At 33.1% G+C, this 25,461-nt stretch overlaps 1 protein-coding gene across 2 annotated transcripts in view; it reads right to left on the bottom strand.

Annotated features, from left to right (window-relative positions):
- Positions 1 to 25,461, bottom strand: part of Rps6ka6 (ribosomal protein S6 kinase A6) — a 95,379-nt gene that overhangs the window by 26,479 nt on the left and 43,439 nt on the right. For both annotated transcript variants that reach the window (XM_008822596.1, XM_008822601.2), the window contains exons 4-11: positions 24,993 to 25,074; positions 24,089 to 24,169; positions 20,642 to 20,721; positions 10,880 to 10,986; positions 10,382 to 10,419; positions 4,546 to 4,688; positions 906 to 976; positions 586 to 674 (exon numbers count right to left, since the gene is read on the bottom strand). In XM_008822596.1, the coding sequence (XP_008820818.1) occupies positions 586 to 674; positions 906 to 976; positions 4,546 to 4,688; positions 10,382 to 10,419; positions 10,880 to 10,986; positions 20,642 to 20,721; positions 24,089 to 24,169; positions 24,993 to 25,074 (691 nt within the window). The remainder of the gene's footprint in view (positions 1 to 585; positions 675 to 905; positions 977 to 4,545; positions 4,689 to 10,381; positions 10,420 to 10,879; positions 10,987 to 20,641; positions 20,722 to 24,088; positions 24,170 to 24,992; positions 25,075 to 25,461) is intronic.

Genomic DNA, 25,461 nt, shown 5'->3' with positions numbered 1-25,461 from the left:
CTGTTTAAGGTAGTCTGAAATACTAAATACACTCCCAAGTCAAAAAAATCATGTTTAATATAACATCAAGCAATTTTTTTTATAATTCACCTCATGACCTCATTATTTATATGCCAAATTAAAAATAAAAAGGAAAATTGGCACTGAAATTTGAACACAAGGACATAAATAAGATAATAGGATTACATATGGATCTAGGAAAAGTTAATTGGTAAAATTATGCAGAGTAACTCTGAAGTAATGCTTACATTGCAGACATTTGGAGGGGCAAAATAATTATCCACAGATATTTAAAAGCTTTTATCTATACAAGGTAAAATGCTAACTATTTCAAAAGACAAACCATATGATATACATACTATATTTTAAAAGTTTTTACTAACTGAACTATTCCATGTTTTAATTATGATCATAAAATTTACTATATTTAGAATATTTAGAATGAATATACAAAATTCAAAATTCACAATTCAAAGCACAAATATATACAACAGTAAATGAACTTTAACTAGAAAATATAAAGGCATAATAACTCTGCCAATATATGCCACACATGGTTATAAAAGGTAAGAAAATAAACAATACCCAATCTATTTGCTGGATTCCTTTTGAATAACATCCTTAAAAGACTTTGGGCTTCAGCACTAAGAAACTGAGGCATTCCAAGTTTTGCTCTGAAAAAGATTTTAGAAAATCTCACATAAATATAAATACTGAGAAGTCAATAAAGCTTAAAGTATATTTTAAAACGTGCTTTTGAATGGCAAATAATATTCTCCATATGACAGAAGAGTAGAAGACAGTACAAAATGATTTTTAGTCTTTCCTGAAAATCACATAGTTTCTCAAAATTAGAGGGAATAGATTTTTTTCCTCTGAAATAAAACAACCCTGTTTATACTTACTTTAGAATCATATTCATGGTCTCATTTCTGTCTTTACCTTGAAATGGCAAAGTACCAGTAAGCATTTCAAACTAGAAAAAATAAGACAAATAACCATACCATCAATTTAGTACAACTTAGAATGTGCAATGAAATTTGTTAGAAAATGAGATTTATGCAACATGATTATCAAATTATACAGGGTTTACATAACAGTGGGTCCAAACAAGACCAGTAATTAGGTCACTTAAAGAATAAGTTTGATAACACACTGCCTGTGTAGCATATGAAAGCAACCAATTTATCTTAGTTCCAACATGGTTAATTTCCCAGAGTAAAAGTAATCTGAAAATATAAACAAGTCACTTGCTTTAGAAACAAAGGTGTAAGTTTAAAGCAAGTAACAATAATGGGAAAATAAAATATACACCAAAGCCTTTGGGATATATCCACAGCAAGATTTTAAAAAGTTCACCATTCTAACTCGCCAAATTTCTCCAAAACTAAACATAAAAATAAGAATGAAACTAAAAATAGAGGAATCCAAATGACAGGTAAGTCCAGGTGTGGTGATTCTTTCCTGTAATCCCAGTTATTCTGGAAGGTGAGGCAAAAGGTATACATGTTCACAGCCTGCCTCAGATACACAGTCAGTTCCAGCCCAGCCTGGATACATTAGTAAAACCTTACTTCAAAATAATTTTTTTAAAAGGTTTGGGACATAGCTCAAGGGGAGAGCACTTATTAGCATATTACCAGACCCTGGGGTCAATATCCAATATCACAAAAAAAATGAATTAGGAAAAGGAGATCTCACAGGCACACGTGCGCGCACGCACACACACACACACACACACACACACACACACATTCAATAATACATTTAAAAAAGAAAAATACTATACATTTGCACATAAAATAAAGAAAACTTTTTAACAGAGACACTTAACTGAGAACTAAAACCTAAAATAATGTATGCTACTGTTTCTAAAAGCCTAGGTCTGAGGCTGGAGAGATGGCTAAGTGGTTAATAACACTGGTTGTTCTTGCAGAACACTCGGGCTCGAATCCTAGCACCCACATGACAGCTAACAAATGTCCATAACTCCAGTTCCTTGGGATCTGGCAGCCTTTTCTGTCCTCTGTGGGCACTGCATGACATGGGTGCACTTACCTACATACAGGCAATACATGCATACACATAAAATAAAAATAATAAATAAAATATTTTAAAGGCCTAGGTCTAAGGGGCTGGAGAGATGACTCAGTGGTTAAGAACACTGGTTGTTCTTGTAGAAGACACTGGTTCGAATCCCAGCAGCCACATGGCAACTAACAACTGTCTGTAACTCCACTCCCAGGGGATCCGACAGCCTCTTCTGTCTTCCACAGGCATTGCACAACACCGGTACACTTACCTACATGCAGGCAATACACGCATACACATAAATAAAAATAATAAATAAAATATTTTAAAAAGCCTAGGTCTAAGCCAGAGAATATAGCTTGGGTAGTACTGCATTTGTCATTACTGGGGAAAAAAGAGAGAATAGACAATTCTAAACTAAATATTTTACTAGCTCATTAAAAACTTTACATGGGGTTAAGGGAGATGCCTTAGTAGGCAAATTGCTTGCCATGGAAGTATGAGGACCTGAGTTTGGATCCCCAGTATCCACATAAAAGCTGGGTGTGCCATGTTTCTTTTAAGCTCTGCATCGTGGGGAGAGAATAAACCTCTCAAACTTGCTGGCCAGCCAGTCAAGCTAATTCAGTGAGCCCCAGGTTCAGTGAGAGACCCTGTGTCAAAAAATTAGAAGGCACTCAACTGAAGAAGACACTCAACATCAACTGCTGGCCTAAACACACACACACACACACACACACACACACACACACAAACACACACACAATTATACATGTTTATGCACGATGCATATACATATGAACACGTTCACACATAGACAAAACAATTATATTTCTAACTTAAGACTGACTAATGGCTTTGGCATCAGTCCTCTCTATAGTTATCTGAACTAACAATTTAAGTTGACTCATGCATTCCACTGTCTCCTGTACCCTAATAACACCAAATCTGCCACTCCAACCTCCTCTCTCAAGCTCTAGTTTTCCCTCTGTCATCTACAGTCATAGTTTATCATGGCAGACAGACAAAAAAAGGGAATGACAGTATCTAGGACTCAACTCCTCTCAAACTACAGCTTACATCTCTCTCTGTCTCGCTCTCTGTTGTGTATGTGTGTGTTGTTTAGTCTTTTTGTAAAGTCTTCAAATGATTTGAGTTTTCACTCCACTGCCCCACTTAGTTTACCACTACTCGGGGTTAACCAGTGCTACATGCTAACAAATTGTTTCCCTACCAGATGTCATGAGGTATGTCTACCAGCTGTCATTAGTTATTTCTATTTTTATTAATATCTATTCTTTTTTTAAACTTTTGAAAAAACTATTGAAAATTTCATATATGTATATAAGGAGTTTTGTTCTTTCATACCCCTAAGTTCATATATTTTAGAGGTACTTTTATCTTTGACCCTGCCTCTCCATTTTAGCTAACCTATTAAGGTTAGTCACAAATTCTTTGAAATTCATTCATGATTTCCTCTTAAGTGCTAACTTACAACAATCTTGAAATATTTTTGTCTTTCTGTTTCTAGATTTTTTCCATTTTCAATTATTTACATAGTGTAGCCAAGGCTAATATTTCTAAAATGCAATTTTTCTCTACCATTCTGTGTAAGACTATGGTAATTTAAAATATTAAAAAATGCATTCTACAGTTAATAGATCTATAGCTTCATTTCCTCCACTTCCACCCTTATTTTTCACTTCTCTAGTAAAACTGGTTCCTCAAGCCCTTGCTAATATTATCAATTTCCTGTCATGCAACCAGTTACATTTTATCTAGTCTTCAGAGCTTAAACTTAATTTCTACCTCCTCCACTTATATCAATTTTTATGAAGTCTTCTCCGAACTCCTGAGGTATTTGTGTATGCTTTCCTTAGATATTCTAGTAGCTTCTCCAGCCAGATTTTATGAATTCTTAGGCCAGGAAACATGTACAAATACTGCATTTTAATCTGTTCCTATCTGACCTCCCTCCCCAAATGCCTGCTATTAACAGATAATATACGGATACATAATGTATCATTCATAGATGAATGGGCTAAATGAATTACCTGATTTCAGAAGACAAGTATAGTGACTCAATAGCTCTTCATTATCTATATTTATTAGGAATTTATTAAAAGATCACTATGCTAGTTATTGAGTAAAAGGAAAAATATTGTAACACAACTGCTCTCATCAAGATACTCTACTTCTAGGACATGGGTGAAACAACTGAACCATGTAGATTTTACCATGCTGTTGAAGTCAGCATGGTAAAACCTACAATCAGCTAGACACTCTAAATTTCAGATATGAATAGCTTAGAATCAATCATGACATTTAATTAACTATAAAAAATTAAAACTCTAATCCTTATTGTATAACAGCTAGCCAATCACAAGATTTTAAATGTTAGTTAGGAATTATCAGAAGAAATTCTTTCTTAGCTGACCCAAGGAAAAACTTAAACAAAATTCCAAAAAGTATTAATCATATGTTGACATAATTAAGAAAAATAATAATCCTTACCATAAGTACGCCGTAGGACCACCAATCAGCACTCTGTGAATGGCCTCTCCTATTAACCACTTCCGGAGCCATATATTCCACTGTACCACAAAAGGAGTAGGCCTTCTTTTCTTGATCTACTGACTCCTTGCTGAGTCCAAAATCTGTAAATTTTACCAAAAAGAGGCTGAAAACTTCAGAAAATACGAAAAGACTAAATAAGGAATCAAATATTCAAATAATTTATGCTGTCCCTAAATTTACTCTTAAGGAAGTTACATTGAAATCAATAATAGAAATGAGATTATATTTCATCATGAATCTCTTTAAAACCATCCAAAGATTACTCATTTAAATTCCTTCCTCAAAAATACACGTTACCAGGTCTCTGCTGTATTATCCAAAGTATTAGAATATAAACAGATGCAGCAACTATAATGTTATAATACTACAAAAGCAAAATATGCTTTGGAAAGCTGGCATTTGTGTTGAATACCTTCAAAGAGCGAACAGTATCAATATACAAATCAGTCTTCAAGGTAAGGTACCATATTTACTGCGGTCATTACATATTTAGCTATTTATGACACGTAAAACAGTACTTTTTACATTTACTTTCATGGTAACTGCTTTCTCCATCAGTCCTTTTTACTTATGTGATTTTGAAGAACGCAGTGACTAACATCATGGATCATATAATAGCAAAGGTGTCTTCACATTATCAATGGATTTCTGTTGAAAGCACAAAGTAATTCTACCAAGGATGGACAGGTATTTTAACAAATAGTGCCAGAAAAAAGTTGGGAATAAATATTTTTAAAACCTCATCATAAAAGCATAAGCAAACAGTAACTGAAAATGAAGCCCAGAACTACACGCAAAAATTTACACTATAATATTTACAAAAGAAAACGGGAAAAAAATCTGATTCTGTTAGACAAGGATTTCTTGGGCATAACATCAAAAGCATAAACCACAGAAAAGGAAAAAAAAAGCTATATGCACTGAATGATATTGAAATTTAAAAAAAAACTCATACTTAAAAGATATATTGATAAGATGAAAAACAAGATTAGACAAATACTTTTAAATCCCATGTCTAGTAATATAATTCTATTTTGAATGTACAAAAAATACCTAAAAACTTAGAAAACAATTAAGTTTTCACAAATGGTCAAATATCTGAACAAACACTTCTAAAAAGATATAGATACATGAAAAACAATGCTAAGTACCACTAATTAACAAAAGAAAAACAGGACAAGATACATGCATATTAGAACAACTAAAATAAAACATGGGGACAAGGCCAGGAACTTGTAAAAAACACAGAACAGGTTCAACTATTACACACTACTGCTGGTAGGTAGTCAAAACGTATAACCACTTTGAAAAAGAATGTGAAGGTTAAGCACATACTTACAAAGGGCCAAGATATCATGTACTTAGACATTGGAAATGAAAATTTATATTCACATAAAAACATGTTCATGAGTGTTTATTATGAGTTTATTCACCATAATAGAAAATAAGAAACAACCCAATGTTCCTTAATTGGAAACATTAAAAAAATACCAATGATCAACATAAAGTAGAAATAAACAATTTTACAGGAAACAAAACAGTGATACATGTAACAATATGGATGAATTTTCCAGTGCAGTACGCTAAAACAAAGCTAGACTTAAAAGGCTATATATAGTGTATGTACATGTTTATATTACATAGTATAAAAGACAAAACGGTAAGTATGGAAAACAGGTTGGTGGTAGTTTGAGGTTTAAGGAGGACTAACATAATGGCAGAATTGGGGCACTTACAATTATTTCGTCTTTATTTTGGCAGAAGCATTCAAGTACAGTTGAGTTAAATTTGTGATTCTACTCAGTTTTTCTTCCCTTTCTTATAGACATTACCGCTGGACTGTATTTCATCAAGGTATTTTTGACATTGACACAATATAGATAGAGAATACCAAGTATCTACCACAGTTGTATTATACAGCGTAGTTTCATTACTGTAGGAAATCCTCTGTGTTCTACCTATTCATCCCTCCCTGCCCGTTTCCCTCATTACTGGGTCAACACTATTCTGTTTACCATTCCCAGAAGTTCTGCCTCCCCAGTGCACCATGCTGAAATTCACAGTGAGGAACCTTTTTATTTTGGCAATAATAGTTTAAAGTTCCTCCACGTATTTTAATCACATTGTATTTTTTAAATTTTATTATTCTTATTTTATGTGTATGCATGTATTGCCTGCATGCAGGTAAGTGCACCCATGTCGTGCAATGCCCGCAGAGGACAGAAGAGGCTGTTGGATCCCCTGGGACTGCAGTTACGGATGGTTGTTAGCTGCTATGTGGGTGCTGGGATTCGAACCCGGGTCTTCTGCAAGAACAACCAGTATACATAACCGCTGAGCCATCACTCCAGCCCTGTCGTAGTGTATTTTTAAAGTCTCATTTATTTAAAAATTTAGTTGACAAGACCCAGGTTTGAATCCCAGCACCCACATGGCAGCTAACAACTGTCCATAACTCCATTCCAGGGGATCTGACAGCCTCTTCTGTCCTCCTCAGGCATTGCACAACACCGGTGCACTCACATACGTGAAGGCAATACACTCATACACATAAAATAAAAATAATAAAGAAAATATTTTTTTAATTTAGTTGACATACAATATTTACACTTATTTATGGGGTACAATTTTAGTATTTGATACAAATATATGGTATGTAATGATTAAATTATGGTAATTAGCATTTTCATCTCAAATATCATTGCCATGTGCTGGGTATCTTCAAATTCTTTTGAGGTTGTTTTGAAATGTATGAGTGTATGCTACAAAACATTAAAATTACTTCCTCTAAAAAAAGAAAAGAAAAAGCAGGTAATTTCATCATAAGGATGAGAATTATGGGCTTTACTACATAAATTATACTCAATTTCCCAAAAATATATAAGCTATCTACAAATTACTGTTGTTCAATAAAACACCAACATTAGCAAATTTAGGGCATCGCAAAACTGATTTCCAACCCATGTTCAATATTTTCATTTACATTTAGAAAATGTTGTTTATAATAACCTTGTGTTATAACTTTAAGTATAATTTCCAATCTTAATATATTATACCCATTCTCTCTATTTAAGACAATTAAACTCTGCATATTCCATTAAGAAAATCAAACATAGTAAGAGGAAGCCTAGGAAGACAGTTCAGCTGAATACACCCTACGTAGAAGAACACAGGCTTCCTTGGCCATCCAGTGAAAATAGGGAAAAAGAAAAAAAATTATTCTTCTGGTACCTTTCAGAGATTTATTTTGATCTAGAAAGTTCCTTTGTAAAATGATTCCTGACACACATCAAAGTGTGTTCAGCAATCAACTGATAAAAATACAATTCTAAAACTATGTGGTGTTTCAAAAGCAGAAATTTAAAAATGAAATAAAACATAAAAATCTGCTATATATAGTAAAGAGTTTGGGGGACAGGCTGAGAGAGGCAGCATTTTACACTGGTGAACCTTTCAATGACTCCTTTTTCTCAGACTTTAAATTTTAAAATGTTTTCAACACATTCAGATCATGAGTATTTACAATAAGTAAGAGAAATTTGAAGTATTAAGAAGCATCTACTCTGACACAAGGGATCTTTTGCTACACAATCATAATCTCAATTGGGATAAAAAGACTCAAAGAAGAACCAGGTATGCTGGCACGTGCGTCTAGTCCCCACATTAGAAGGATAAAATAGGAAGATCATGCATTAGAGATCACCTTGGGCTACATGGTGATATATCCTTTAATTAATGAATTTAAGAAATGAATTAGAAGAAAAGGGACAAAAGATTCAGAAACATTTAACAAGAATCTTGCTATGGTCATATGCCATTGCTATTTCGGAGTAGCCTGCTAAACATTAGGTTCACTTCTGCGTGACAATTAATGTCAACAGGTGATTTAAAGAAAGGTACCACTGACATCCTCAGATTGCTCTGTGAACCCACAGAGTTCTGGATAATGTCCTGTCTAAATTAGACATTCGTAAATCACTGCAGCATACACATTCCACTGCTAGCAATGATAAACAACAAGAGTCTGCTTCTTATGACTACAGTCTTTAAAAAGAAAGGGAGAGATTGGAAAGGAGAAAAACACAACAGGTAAGAAAGAGAAGGTTGGAAAGAAAAAAGAAAGCAAAGGATGAAAAAGGAAGAAAAAGGAAAAGAAATACTTCAACGAAAAGAAGACAATATTTTAACAAAACTCCTTGAACTATGTGAGATTCAATTTGAAAGTTTAGTATTCATCACAGAAGTTTAGATTACATAAAACTGTAAATTATCTAATGGCTATTATTGTATACTCTCTTTAAAAGAAATGATGCAGCTATTTTAAGGAAATTAGACTGCACTGTGAAAGAATTAGAAAGCACATTTTCTTCCTGGTACAACTTTGTGTCCTTTGTTTATATAATAACATTTCTCCTAATTACTCTTCCCACCTCAGGCTGTTTAAATTTCCAAATGATTATTAAAAGGAGAATTCGAATTTACAGTTTATTAATGAAAAGAGGAATTATATCCTAATTAAATTTAAATGAATATGTTCTCATTCTTCCCCTGCCGTGTGTTTGTGTGTGTGTGTGTGTGTGTGTGTGTGTGTGTGTGTGTGTGTGTGTGTGTGTGAGTTCTGTGTACAAAACACACATTTGTTTTCTTGGTTGTAACTTTCTTGTTTTTTATATATTTATCTCAATTTTATGTGCATGAATATTTTGCCTGCATGTTGCACCCGTGTTGTGCAATGCCTGCAATGTTAGAAGAGGGAGTCAAATCCCCTGGAACTGGAGTTAGAGACAGTTATTAGGCATCATGTGGGTACTAGGAACTGAGTCTCTTCGTCTACAAGAGCAGCCAGTGCTCTTACCTGCTGAGACATCTCTCTAGTCCCCTGATTGCAGCTTTTTTTATAACAAAATGAAGAATTTGCTATCTTCTGAAAACATATGTAATTTTTTGAGATTAAGCCATTCAATATAATACCCTTATCAGCTTCCTAAATTATTGGAAGAACCAATTGTTCAATACCTTAGTTGCTTATTAGTAACTAATCACATGGTGCTATCACAGCTTGTTTATTCATTCACCTTTTAAAATATAATAAATTAAGATCACTTTCAGTCTTGGACTACTGCAAGCAGACTGTAAGAACCGATTATTGACAGTGGTTTTTGAACATAACTCTTTTTTTTTTTTTTGGTCTTTTTGAGACAGGGTCTCCCTGTAGCCCCAGGTGTCCTGGAACTCACTATGTAGACCAGGCTGGCCTTGAACGCACAGAGATCCGCCTGCCTCTGCCTCCCAAGTGCTGGGATTAAAGGCATGTGCCACCACGCCTGGCTTGAACATAACTTTTTATTTCTCTAAGAAAAAATACTTATAAGTGGGAAATTTTATGGTTCTGAGTTATATAACACTCTCAATGTAACAAAACTATAGAGAGACAGAATGGAAAATTGGTTTCAAAGTTGGGGATAGTTCGAAGAAGACTTACTATATTTTAAATGTAGTAAATACCTATGATAAATCTTTCAGTGTAGACTAAAACTAATATCTAGTATTTTTACCTAAACTAATATAATTTTAATTAAGACAGAGCTTCTATTATATGATTTTATAATCGGAGTACACTAAAACTATACCACCTTTAAATGAACCTTGATAAAGACACAAAATGCCAATCAAATGAAGGAGAAAAACAGATAGCAAGCTTGGAAAAATATGTATCAGCATGATGAAGAATATGAAATAATGGGCTTATTAGTGTACAGGAAAATGTACATACCTGTTAACTTGATATGTCCTATTTCATCAAGCAGGATGCTGTAAATCAAAATTTACATTTGATATGATGGAATAACAGACATGAAAATCATAAGTTTTAAATGTCACTATTTGATTTATTAGAAAATTTTCATTTTTATAAGCAATTTTGTGTAAATGTATTATTCATGTAGAATTTCATATAATCTTTAAAAAAGCTTAATGAAATATGCTAAAACATACGTTAGTTCAAGAACTATAAAACTTTAGAAAAAGGGAGAGTGGTATGAAGATAACTCTGTAAAGACATTTGCCATCAAGCCTGATGACCTAAGTTCCATCCTGGGACACAAACAGCGAAAAGAGAGAACCAACTCTTGCAAATTGCCCTGTGGCTTCCACATATATGCCATGGCACGGTCACACCCACACATACAAACATTATAAATAAATGCAATTGACATATTTAAAAAATAAATATATACAGCAGGATAGATACATAATGAAAATGTAACTTTACTTTTCTGGCTTCAGATCCCTATACACAATGCCTAATCGATGCAGATGATCCAAAGCAAGGGCCAATTCTGCAAGGTAGAATTTCACATCTTCCTCTGTAAAGAGAACCTAAAAAACAATAATAATTCACCACTTGATCTTTCTTTTAATATTATGTATTTTTAAAATTTACTTTAAAAATCGTTAGACAAATCTGGACAAATAATTAAGAAAATAAACATAGTTAATGTTTTCATTGATTGGCATAGATTTTATTTATTCCAGAGAAGATTTTCTACATAGATGGTATTCGCTTCTTTAAAACATCCTTCTCTTTAAAATATTAGACATTCACTACAAATCTTTCTAAAACATATGAGGCTGTTTGTATGTCCCCTTACACTACGAACACTTGAAAGGATTTGTGGTTTTACTGATGACAACTCATAATATGATATGAATTTTAGTCCTCTGCTCTGGCATAGTGGATGTGCTGAGGGAAACTAAAGTACACAGCACATGCTGCTTTAACACCCACTATTCTCTAGTCTCCCTTTCACTGCCTACTATCACTTCTCAGTAATTTCACATGTTTAATCTACTAACCTAAAGCTTCTAAGCTACCACTACAAGTTGTGAAATTAACTATCTTTGTGTTACAATTCTAGAATCATATCTGACCTAAAAGGGATCCCTTCAGTCTCTTCTACTAGTGAAGTTTATGAGTTTAACTGTTCTGAATTTCTCAAAATTTATGCACTGAAAAATAAACATGCTATGACAAAATGAAAAGCATACTAGATTTGAAACCAGAAATAGCAGCTTTTAAATCTGTAAGATAAATACATCTGCTATATCTAACTTAACAGGTCGTTCTGAAAATCAAATTTGTTTCTACAGAACTACATGCACAATCATAAGATGTTATTGGTGCAGGTTTTTATCTATATTCGTTCGTAGTTGAATATTGAATTTATATGCACAGATTAGCAACTATTCGGGCATTACATGTCATTTTGATCAAGGGTTTCACATTGCCCAAAACAGATTTTTCTAGAAATGGGTTATTTTCATTAAAGAACTCAGAGTTATTAAGAAGGCTCAAAATTTGAATAAAATATCACAGTCTTACAACCAACTTGCCTACTGTGTTTCACAATGCAGATATGGGGTACTCATAAAATTGCAGACAATGAACTGTTAAAGGAATTGTTTCATCTTCATTTACTTTTAGAAATTATCAATACAAAAAAAAATTAGTCATTAAGTTTCAGGGGCATTACTTCAAATATGCTAATGGTAAAAAAATAAGAACACCATCTTCACTTTCTTCTTAAGATTAAAAGAACCTGTTACTCATTTAACTTCTGTGGAAGAACAATGGAATTCTCCCTGATACCTGACACATGAGAAAACTCTAAATACTGTTTATAATTCTGAAGAAAGAAGCACTGCCTAGGTTACACATTATGCCAAATCTATCATCTTATCTTGAAGTTATCTTGGTAGAAAGCCTCATGATGGAAATAAGAAATTTACTAAAGACCAATTATGCACAAGACTCAATTAATTATGTATCATCACTTTATTTTCTTTTTGTTATTACAGTCTACAAACAACTGTTATCAACATGTTATATATGGACAAAGAGAATCAGAGTGATTAAGTAACTTGCTCTAATTACACAGCTAGTAAGGAGAAGGCATGAAATTTGAACTCAAGAATATTTGTCCCTAAGAAATACCTTTTCCCTGGAAGCCACATCTATCACATTACATTGCATTTTTCCCCCAAGTTTTGGGTTCATTAACAATAGTGTTTTCATATTTGCTAATTGTTCTCCTCATAAAATCCTCTCGAAAATGAAAAACTCATCCAAAACTCCAGCACAAGGAAAAGCATTCTTAACCTGTTGCTTAATGTATATATGTATGTGTTGTATTGAGGTACTTCAAATCATAATACAGATTATTGATTATGAATTTCATTTATTCCAATTAATATTATAAGCATACTACCATGCCTTTCTAACACGTTTATTAACATTTTTAAATAATTGCATATCAACCATAAAAATTTACAATGATTTACCTTAATGTTCTTTCTGCATAATTAGGTTATTTCCTATTTTCTTTATTATAAAACATTCTAAAATATGCATACATCTTTATAATTCCCCAGAATGGACTCTTAAATAATAAAACAGGAAATAGTGGGTCAAGGAGCATAATCTAGGATTCCTGATATATACAGCAAAATTATTTTCCAAAAAGGCTACCATAGTTTCTACTTCCATCAGCAGTTACTAAATGTATTACCTTTACCTCATCTATGAAAGCAACAAGTTACCTTTTAATGAAACTTTTAATTTGATATTCAAAGGCATCAAATTTTATGTAATTTAAATATATTCATATACCAAACAGATTTTCATGTTCTGTGGCCTTTCTATTTTTCCATGAATTACCACTAAATTTTCTGACATTTTTTTCACTAAAAACATGCTGTTTCGGTCAACTGATATAAGCCCTTTAAGTATTAAAATGCTATTTTTAATATTAACTACAAATGTTTTTCTAGTAAGTGCTGGTTATGGTGCTGAGTAGTTTTCATTTTTTATGTAGTTAAATTCATATACTATCAGTTTATATTTTCCTTTCATTAATGCTTAACAAAGTTCAATTCAATGGCCAAATAAATATTCAGCTACTTTTAGGATACAGTAATTATTTTCAAGATATGGTTCTGTAATATAGGTAAAATTTATATTGTGTGTGGTAGAAATTGTTTTAAGTAACTTTTAAAAAAATCTCAAATTCTCACATACTGTTTATTGATCAATCAATTTATCATATGTGATTCCTCCTTTCGTCATAATCTTACGTAGGTCACATATAAGAGGATTCTTGAGTTATGCAGCATGTTTCTCGTCTTATGTTAAAGTTATGATGTTTTGCTTATAGAAACTTCATAAAACTTTTTATGCCCAGGTACAGTGGTACATGTCTCTAATCCTAGCACTTAGAAGGCTGAAGTTGGAAAACTCAATGTTCAAGACTAGCCTGGGCTACACAGATAGACCCTGTCTCTTACTAACTAAATATGAAATAATAAATTGTTTTTGGAAGTTTTTAACAAATCAGAAAAAGCAAAGTTATTTTTGCACTCTTCAAATTTATCTTCTGACTTTTCAAATTTTCTTACTTTATATTTGTTTGTATTTTTGGATAAAGTGTAAAACAAAGCTACCAATTTTAAACACACAAATTTCTATTGAGACTTTGTCAGGAATTTTATTGGACTAATAAATGAATTTTAGAAAATCTGTTTGCTTTACAATAATAAATCCACAATACATTCTTAATATTAGCAAAAAAGCTATTGCTTAATTAGCAAAAAAAGAGCTATGGCTTAGTGTTTTATGTACTCACATATGGATCCTAGTGTATATGTGCAAATGCGCACATGTATTTGGAGAGATAAATTACACATTATAAAATTTCTTAATACATAGTAAAATGTAATTTTAAAAGTCTATTTCTAAGGCACAAATAATTCTCCAGTTTGGATTAGTCAACTTTTTTATACACAAGTGAAGTATAACCAACAATCTACTTATAATATGCTTCCTATAGAATAAATCACTGAATCAATTTTTTAAAGTCTGTTCAATGAATAAACTAATTTATTGTCTTTTGGGAAATGCATTTAAAATGCTTGCTCTTACCTAATATTCCAGACTTAGGAATCAAAACTTACTGACTGCATCTCTGTGCTAGTATGAGTTTAGATAGTCCCACATCGAGAATGGAGGTCTGAAGAGTTTAAAAGAAAATTAAAAATGACTACAGGTAAGAATTTTTCAAAAACATTCGTGACACTTGTAAACTCTAACACAAGAAATAAAGAATGCTAAAGCCGTGATATACTATTGTTCCTCTATGCCTTAGAACCAGCTTTTAACAACTTTTTTAAAAAGTCTTTCCTTGGACGAGGGTCCAAGACCCTATTACATACTGAATTCTGTTCTATACTGTACAGTATATGAACAACATATTCTATGCTCATGCACGGCACATTCTGCACTGGATGTAGACAGATAACAAGCCAGAGACCTCAGCCACTTAAAACACTGACTAACACCCCAGAAGCACATTGTTCCTTTATCACAAGTTCCACAGTTCTGGGACTCAATGGTACCTCTCCTTCACTCAGCATCAGAAATTCTGGAAGTGAGATGTTGGAGTACTATCACCCAATTCAAACTCTACTACCAGACTACCATTTCAAGACAAAATGAAGGAGACAAGGACATATAGTTATTCCCCTGCTGCAAACATCCAAAAGACAGGACAAAATATGAAATGGTATTTCTCAAAGACATTAGACGCCTAGCAACAAAAGACAGTGAATGCTGAGGTATGAGTAACAAATGTGGTATGCCCTATAACTGCCCTAGCTTATGACCTGGAAACTTTCTATGTGGCAGTACAGGGAGAGCTAACTCAAGTGGAGCTCAGAGATTTTCTGAGTTAGCAAATTGGAGCCAAGAAGATTAGAAAAAGATAGAACTCACAGAATACGGAAGCAAAGAAAATTGCAGAAAGACCTCAAGAAGATGTAGGCAGTATCAAGAATATAGTACCCAGAACATGTGGGTGAGGACACTATGCTGAACCGGGGAAAGCCACCCAGGAGAAGAACCAAAATGACAGAAAGCAATCCATGGAACTCACACAGACTCAGGAATAGTTCCTGTTACCCTCAGCTAAAGCAGAAAACACTGTACACATACAATCAGAATAATTTTACTTCAATAACAGAACAAAATTAATCCTTGATTAAATGATGCACAAGTCTCCCTGCCAAACTTAAAGGAAGGCATAAAAAGAGCAACATAGTTCTGCATTTTAAAGCAAACAACAATAATACTTTCAGAAGCACAAAAAATATCCATCACCTTAAATCTGTATCTTAAATTTCACAGACAGCCATCAAATAAAAAAATTCATCAATCACGGATCAGAGGGAATCCTGAGTTCAGGAGGGAATAGACAGTCATAAAGCATTAAAGAACCCACTAAGCTTAAAAAGATGGAATATAGCTATAGCTTTGAATAATGAAATAATAAAAGCATCATAATTAAGAAAGTTCATGCTGCTTACAGTAATTAAGAAGGGTTATGCTTCAATTGTGCCAAAAATTAAACACAGATTAAATGTTGCCTCAGAACCAAAAGAGAAAGCTTAAATCCAAGACTCAGAGCTGGGTGCACAGCTTAGCAGTAGAGTGGTTCCTTAAAATATGAGAGGCCCTGGGTTTCATTCACCAGCACTAAACACACTTAAAGCAAGGTCCTAAATGATCAAAATGACAAAACATTTTTGAATGAAAGAAAATTAGATTCACAATGTCTACCATCTAATTAAAATAATCCTAACTGTTTGTGGTGCTGAACACCTGTAATCCCAGCCTTTTGAATGCTGAGGCAAGTGGACTGTGAGCACACATCCAATCTGGGCTACATAGTAAGATGATGTCTTTAAAAAAAACCTTTCAGGTATGCTGCCATTGAGTTATGAAAGAAAGCATAGAGAATACGTAAATGTGTATGGCTTTGTCTCTGTAAAACTGTATTATAAAGAAAAGGAATTTGTCTGAAGATCATAGGTTTTGACCTCAAGTTAAAATTAAAATTATAAACCCTAAAGGAACTATAAAATAAATAAAATGCTATAGTTAATACTGCCAAGCCAACAGTAGCAATAAAAATTGAAACTGCCACAAAAAACAATTAAGAATGCAACCAAGCCAGGATTTGTCGTGCACACCTTTACTCCTAGCACTTGAAAAGCAGAGGCAGGCAATCTCTGTGCATTCAAGGCCAGCCTGGTCTACATAGCAAATTACATGTGGACAGGGACGGACAGTGAGACCTTGTCTAAAAAAGAAAAAGGGAAAAAAGAACCAAAAATAATAGATTTTAACATTACCATATCAATATCCATATTAAATATAATAGGTCTCAGAACTCAATTAGAAAGTACATATTTTCAGGGACATCATATATGCCTCCTCAATTGCCACATATTAATGTATCAAGGCACAACAGGTTTAAAATTAAAATACGGAGTAATACTAATACTACAAAAGCTAGAATGACTATACTAGCATCAATATAAATCTTTAAGTCTTCAAGAAATATACAAATCTTTAATTATAAAATATTTCAATCATTCTGAAAAACAAATGAGCATGTATAGTTTTATGTACCAATTTTTCAACTTACAAAGCAATGATTTGGTATTATCATTTATAGTACCTTCCACCAGCTGACAACAGATTACAGATTTTTCTCATATACACATGGAACATTTATGACATATATTCTGAAGAACACAGCAAGTATAAATAAATTTAAGAGGATTCAGTCATACAAGGTGTCCATTATGACAACAGAATTTCAGGTTAGAAATATATATTAGAAAGTACCTGGAAAATTACCAAATATATATTTAACACCTCAATGACTCAAATCAAGGATATTAGGAAAGTATTTTGAAGCAAAGCGGCCACATACCCAGATAGGTGGGATGACATTAAAGCAGAACTTAGAGAACTTGTAATATTAAACTGCTACATGAGAAAAAAAGCCTCAAGTCAACAACCTATGTTTCCCTCTTTAAAACTGGCAAAGAAAAGACTTAGTAACCAGAAAGTAAGAATAAAAATTGAAGCAGAGGACAATAGAATGAGAACACAAAAGATAACCAAGGGGGGGAAAAATCAATGAAGTCAAAAGCTTGTATGTTAAGATGAAAAATTGATAAACCTGTAGCAAAGCTAAGCAGGATCAAAGAGAAGACAAACTACCAACATCAGGAGTGAGAATGGTAACATAAATAAGGATTCTATAGCTATAAGAAAATACACTAAGGGAATATAATGAACACCTTTATATCGATGGATTTCAAAACTTTGATGAAACTAATAAATTCCTTAAAAGACTCAAGCCAGCATGCAGCTCACTCAAAAACAAATAACAGTTCTAGGTCTACTATATAAATTGAATTTTTGGTTAGACACCTTACCCAGCTCACATGGCTTTGCACATGAAGTCTATCAATCATTATTGATAATTAATACTGACTATGCATGAATTCTAAGAGAAAGTTGAATAAAAAATCTTGCCCAACTTAGGAAGCCAAAATCACTCTTGACACCAGAAACAAATAAAAGGAAAACACACAAAAAAATAAAATTAAATATTCCTTATGAGAATAAATGCAAGGTCTTGATAAAAGCAAACATCAAACACTATTCAGTAGTGATTATATACCACACCCAAGTGGGATTTATTCACAAATACAATATTGGCTTAGCATTTCACAATGTGAGAATCCCAGAAATCATATAGAAAAAATATTTTAGTTAATGCATATGACAATACTTAAAATTCATTAAAATATCTCTCAACAATGTAGTAAGAGAAGGTAACTCAACACAATAAAAAACATAAAAATATAACCTCAAATTTTGCAATGAAACAAAACTTCCCTGTATCTTTGGATCACAAAGAAGAAAAGATTGTCTGCTCCCATCAAATTTATTCAGCATCAAACTGAAAGTTCAAGTCAGTAGAACAAGGACAGAAATCAAAGAAATAATATGCTATCCATAATGGAAAGAATTAAAACACCTTGCTCAAAAATAGCTCATTCAAAAGCCTTTGCAACCCACATAAAAAGCAGGCAGAATTTGCAAATCCTACTATATTAAAAGGTAGAAGTTCAATAAGAAAACTCTATTATTTTCCTCTGATTTGAAATTGAAAGAACAATACTTATCGCTAAAAATGAGAACCATTAAATGATAAATTTGACAAAAGATATGCAAGACCTATATACTGAATACAATCATTATTGAAATTAAACAACTGCTAACAAAATGGAAGGATAAAGGACCTTTGTAGAAAGGTTTAACATTTTTAAAATGTCAATAACCTGCAAACTAACCTACAGGTTCACTGCCAACTCAATCAAAATCACAGTAGGTTCTTTTCAGAAAGTGCAATGTTGATTTTAGAACTAATAAAGAAATATAAATGACCTACAAAAGCTTAAGCAATTTTCAGAAGAAAGGCAAAGCTCACAGATTGTAATCACTGACTTCAAGATGTATTATCAAGACAGAATAATGCTGTCATAAAGAGAGACAAACAAATCGACAAGTAGACTATCCAGAAATAGACCTTCACATATATGGTAAACTGAGTTTCAATGAAATTACAAGGTGATTCACTGAAGAAAGGACAATCCTTCCCAATGGTGATGCTAAAAATGCATATTCTTATGAATAAAAAAGACTTCAGCACATACTTATATAACCATATACTAAAATGAACACAAAATGGTTAAAATATAAAGGCTAAAAAATAAACTACAAAATTCTCTAGAGCATACAGGAGAAAAATCTTCACCTGGGATTAGGCAAAAATTTCTTATTTAGAACATTAAAAACCATTAATTAATGTCAAAATTATAAACTATATCTCATCAAAGTTAAGAAATTCTGCCTTCAAAAGATACAATTTAGAGATTTAAAAAAAACTCTGAACAAGAAGAAAACATTTATAAACAACATATATGATCAAAGACATATCTAAACTCTATGAGAAACTCTGAAACCTCAATAAGACCTCAAACAATTCTATTCAAAGTTTAAATATTTTAGCAAAGAAGACAGATAGCAAATAAGTGCAGGAAAAGATGCCCAACATTATTTGTCATTAATGAGATGAAATTCAGAATCACAATTAGATAGCAGCACACAGTTATCAGATGTCTAAAGTTTATAAAAAAAAAAAAAAGACTTATCATACCAAGTGTTGACAAGGATGTGAAACAACTGAAACTCTTTATATGCTGCTGTTCAGAAGGTAAAAATTATATAACCACTTCAGAAAACAGTTTGGCAGTGTCTTTAAAAGTTAAAACATACACCCACCATGTGACCCAGTCTTTAAACTCCTTGGTATATATCCATGAGAAATGAAAACATATGTCAATACAATCATTTATACATGAATGTTTATAGCAGCTTTATTGGTAATGTCCCAAAACTGCAACAACTCAAACATTCATCAACAGGTAAATAAACAAAACATGGTGCATCCATACAATGGTACTAGTAGTAATAAAAATGGAATACTGATACACACAAGGACATGGATGAGTCAAAATAATTATAATGATTTAAGTGAGACAAAAAAAATATTACAATTTCACTTCTATAAAATCCTGGAAGACATAACCCAGTGGCAGATAGAAGATTCAGTGCGGTTAGGGCGGGAAGAACACATTACCAAAGTACATGCTCGTTATCTTTATTTTAATTAGGATTTCAGTAATGTAAAAGTCAAAATTTTAACAATTTGCATAATTTATGATGCATGATCTACCATATGTCAATTAGACATCAATAAAGATAATTTTAAATGAGGAAATTAAACACTATGTCACAAGGTAGCTTGAGTAGCCAAAGTCCTAGGCTTGCTCCCATCTACTTCATCCAGTTATTCACAATGTTCTTGTGTCCAAGAGAAAAGTAAGGAGAACACTGAGATAATCTAAATGACGCACACAGAAAATATCACTAACTAACATATCACTAAATACTGTGCAGTGATGCAAAAATTATGATTTCAAATTTCATAGGAAAATTGTATTACTTTTTAGATTGGTTTCACCAAAATACATTAAAAACGTACAAGCAGACACTCACCTCTTTGGATAATCTTGTGAAGACATCTCCTCCCCTGAGAAAATCCAGTATTAAGTACAGCTTTCCTTCAGTCTGAAAGGCTAATTAGAAATTATAATGTTACAGCAGAACAATCTTAAAGGCTTTAAAAAGTCTTATTATTCTTTTAAATTAACACATTCAGAATTTTATCATTAAACATTACAAAACAGTTATATATTACTATGGCCCATTGTTGGACAATATATCAAAATTAAATCCAATATTTAATACAGTGTTAAAAATAGCAATTAATTACATCCAGAACATCACCAACTTTACATGTAGCTTTATACAAACTTCTACCTCCAAAATCATCCTATTACCAGAGTATCTTGTTCTGCTCCCAACCCTATCTACTCCACTCTAGAAAGTTCAAAACTAATGTTGCCTCTTTCAAGCCTCCTAGCTTCTCCCCATTGTCCTTACAACATCTTCTAGCCTCACTCTGTCAAAATTATCTCCAACTACTTTTGAGATATCATGTCTCTTTTCTGGTCTTTATTTCACATTCATTTGTACATTAATTCATTTACATTATACATCTGTATTCCCTATAGATTATACTTGACTGGAAATCAGAGACTGTTTCACTTCTGCAGCTCACTCCATTTACTACAGCATTTTGCCCACAATAGGGGTTTACTCTTAATCTAATGGCATGGTAGAGACTTCAAAGAAGTCGTAAGACACTATTGCTTTTATTTCACTAGAGTAAGAAATAAAAACAACGAATCAGAATTTCTGATAGGATTATTTGAATAAATTGAGTAAATATTTAAAAAGCATTTTTGTCAAAATTGCACTAAGAATAAAACCAGTGTGTATTACTTTTTAAATGCACAAAATTGCACAGTAAACTACATCAGTAATTTTTTTTCCTTCAATATATATTTTTAATTGGATTTTGTGCATTTCAATCTATTCCTGAGTAAATGTCTATCTATAATCTTTTATGTTTTTAAATTTTACTATTTTTATTTTATGTGTATGAGTTGTACTACCTGCATGTATATATTGCCTGCATGTTCTGTCATGCCCCCCGGATGTCAGAATAGGGCATCAGATCCCCTGGAACTGGAGTTGCAGGTGGTTGTTAGCCACCATGTGGGTGCTGGGAACCAAACCCTGGTCCTTACGCAAAAGCAGACAGTGCTCTTAATGGTCGAGCCATCCCTCCAGCCCCAATTCTTCATATATTGGCAATGGAGGCATAATTCAAATTAAGAAATATCTGACTCAGCCAGGAGTGGTGGCACACACCTTTAATTCCAGCACTCTGGAGGCAGAGGCAGGCAGATCTCCGTGAATTCAAGGCCAGCCTGGTCTACATAGTGAATTCCAGGCCAGCTCGGGCTAGAGGGAGACCCTGTCTCAAAAAGACAAAAAAAAAAATAGGAAAGAAAGGAAATATCTGACTCCAAAAGTCATATTTCTCCCATTATTCCTGGTGATTCTTTTTTTTTTAAAAAAAAAAAAATTTGGTTTTTTGAGAGTCTCCCTGTAGCCTCAGTTGGCCTAGAAATTGCTATGTAGACCAGGCTGGCCTGGAGCTCACAAGCAATCCTCCTGCCTGTGCTTCCTGGGTGCTGGGATTAAAAGCATGCCCAGCTTTCCTGTTGATTCTTACTGATATACTTCCCCTCCACAAATACTAAAAAATAGTTCAAACAGACTAATATAACCACACAGTATTCTTGATTAGAACCAGAAAATATAGATAACACAGACACTGTGAACAAAAATCTGAATGTTTTACATAAATTATCACAGAAGCCCATTATTATTTGAGGCACTGCCTCACATAGAAATACTACTCATCAAGCTGATCAGACTACCTTTTAAAAATATTATACTGTTGCCAACATTCCTTTAGATAAGATTGGGGTCTGCTGTACATTTTCCCAGTGCTATGCTGTGTTACTGTCTGAGAGTCTCTTGGGCCCTTATCCTCCACCAATCAGTATTTCCACCCAATTTCATATGCTCTTTGGGGGAGGGGGTTATCTTACAAATGATTATAAAATTTCAGTAAGAAACACTGTAAAATGATATGAATAATCACCTTATATTAAAAACAAAACAAAATCCGAATTAAAAAAAAATCACAACCCAACAATGAAAAACCCCACCAACAATAAATGTAAATTTTAATGATAAAACACAAATATGAACAAAGCATTAAAAAAATCTCAGTCATTTTGGAAGGCAATCTTTGAAAGAAACAAATCTGACATGAAGAAAACTTTAATTTTATGAAACACTTAAATTGTACAGTTTGTTCATTATGGGAGTTATAACAAAATGACTAGACATTTACTTAGGTTGTAATGTAACACGTTTTAAATGCAGTGACACATATGGCTAAAAAAGGTTTATGTATGGCTATCACATCACCATTTAGAGGACTTAAAATTTGTCAGGATACTTTTTTCTATCCTTTGCCATTAAATTGCTAAGTAGACTTCTCATTAGGTATACCCTTTTCCCATCAGTCATTAATATTTTTTTAACTTTTAAAAAAACTTTATTTAGAATTTCATACATGCATATAAGGTGTTTTGATCAAATCCATGCCCACCCCCCCAACACCGCCCATATCTCCCCATCACTTTTTTCTGACAACTTTGTGTACCCTTTTCTTTCTTTTTCTTTCTTTCCTTTCTTTCTCTTTCTTTGTTTCTATCTTTTTTGAATCAACATTTTTTCATGTACTCTTTCCTCTTTTAATATTTTATAAATTGAATCTTCTACCCAATGGCTAAGTATGAAGTTTGTTCTGTCATTAAACAAAAATAAGGTAATATTCAAAGGCTTAAAAATGAAAAATAAGGGCTAGAGAGCTGGTGCAGCCATTAAAGGCCCAGATTCACAACCAAATAGCCAAGAGTTGGGTTCCCAGCACCCATGTCTCTCTCCAACTACCCTTTTCTGCCCTCCAACCACACCCAGGTACACACACTGCTTTCATACATATCTATAAAAGTCAAAATAAATATTTTTTAAAATGAAAAATAGAACATCTAAAACCTGGAGGTTTTTATGTGCTCTTTTAAAAACTCACTGACTCCACTGAGTGCTGCCGGCATGTGCATGGATCCACAGCCATCTATGGAAGCAGCAGTAGCCTTTCAGGGGTGGCATCCCTAAATAAGTCTGACTCCCTCTCCCATAGTAGTCATTTATTGCCAACCTAAGCTAGAGGTGGGATCCTGTGACCTCCTCCCCAACCCGTGATGGGATCCCAGAAGACATGATCTTACCTTAACTAGGTTAAAACAATGAAACACAAACAAAGCTAGATGTTGATATATATTTCACCTATATTTTATGTAGTTGGATATATTCATTTTCAAGTATTCATTTCTTGTTACAGCAGTATCTGAAAGAACTTATAATTATCTAATTCCATTAATAACAGCTGCATACCATAGTGCAACTTCACAATAAATGGATGATTTACTTCCACCAGAATATCTCTCTCCATCTTTGTCCGAACTCGGTCTCGAACTAAAACAAACAAACAACAAAAAAAAATCACACAGGAGTAGAAAATGATATATTTGTTTATAATTTCATTACAGACCTGAACAATAATTTACCAATAAAATATAAATATACAATACATAAAGTACAATTTCCTAAGTTCCCAAATTTAGTCTGTATATCCCTAAGATAACACTAAATATTTTCAGAAGCCAAAAGACTCGTTTTATATCTAGAGAAGGGCTACAGTGGCATATCTAGCTAATATGAATGTATTATGTATTAATATTTATGTTTTCAAGTGAGTTTATTAATAAAAACTGAACTCAGTAGTATGTTTTTGTTTCATATGGGGAGATCTGTTCTTTGAGACAGAGTTTCACATGGCCCAGGCTGATCTTGAAGCAGAGGATAATCTAGAACTCCTGATCCTCGTGCCTCTGCCTTCCCAGAGCTGGGATTACAGGCATGTACCATCATGCCAGGCTTAGTAGTATTTTTATAAGTCTATGATGCAGTGGTTGTGTTTTCTAAATGTGCAACACACAAATCCGGAAAAGGTAAAAATATTAAAAGAAAAGAACAAAACTTAATAAAATATGTAAGTACACATGGAATTGAATGACTTATAGTTTACATGTCATATTTCCTAGCATTAAACTTTTACTCAGGTATACATTTAAGAAATTAAGATATAAGTCAACAGAAGTATAACTCGTAGACTAAAATACTGTTAATGTTAAATTAACGTTAAAAAGAACCTACTCACATTATACAAACAGTACATAATATATTTCTTAAACTAATTTTGTTAAAATCCATTTTAATAAGCTTTTTAACTTAATACCTTTTAATGAAGCTTTCTTTAACACCTTCATTGCATAGAGCTGCCCAGCATCAGGACCAGTCTTCTTTCTAACAAGAAAAACCTGAAAGAAATTTTTTAAAATGTGAATTTCACAGTTCAAGCCACTTCACCATTTATAATAGATTTTCTAATTAGTCTTTGTAAATTTTATACACATATACAATGTATTTTTATTGTATCTGCCCTCCCTTACTCCCCCTCCCACTTCTTATCCCCATAACCTCTCTCTCAACTTCATGTCTTCTTTTTTTAATGTATGGGATCCAGTTAATGCTTGTAGTATGTGCACGAATGTAGGCCACCCAACAGACCATGCATGGGCAACTCCCAAGGGCCACATCCCTTAAAAAAGTGGATAAAAATTGGGTTAGATTAAGGGAGGGGGGAGGGAAGGGTATATGAGGAACCTAGGGGATAAGGAGAAAGAAGCAGTTCAACAGAGGTAGGA

Source organism: Nannospalax galili, unplaced genomic scaffold (assembly GCF_000622305.1).
Source record: "Nannospalax galili isolate Female #2095 unplaced genomic scaffold, S.galili_v1.0 scaffold10, whole genome shotgun sequence".
Classification (NCBI taxonomy): domain Eukaryota; kingdom Metazoa; phylum Chordata; class Mammalia; order Rodentia; family Spalacidae; genus Nannospalax; species Nannospalax galili.
The sequence above is the reverse complement of the archived record's forward strand: the minus strand, read 5'-3'. Positions and strand labels throughout refer to the sequence as shown.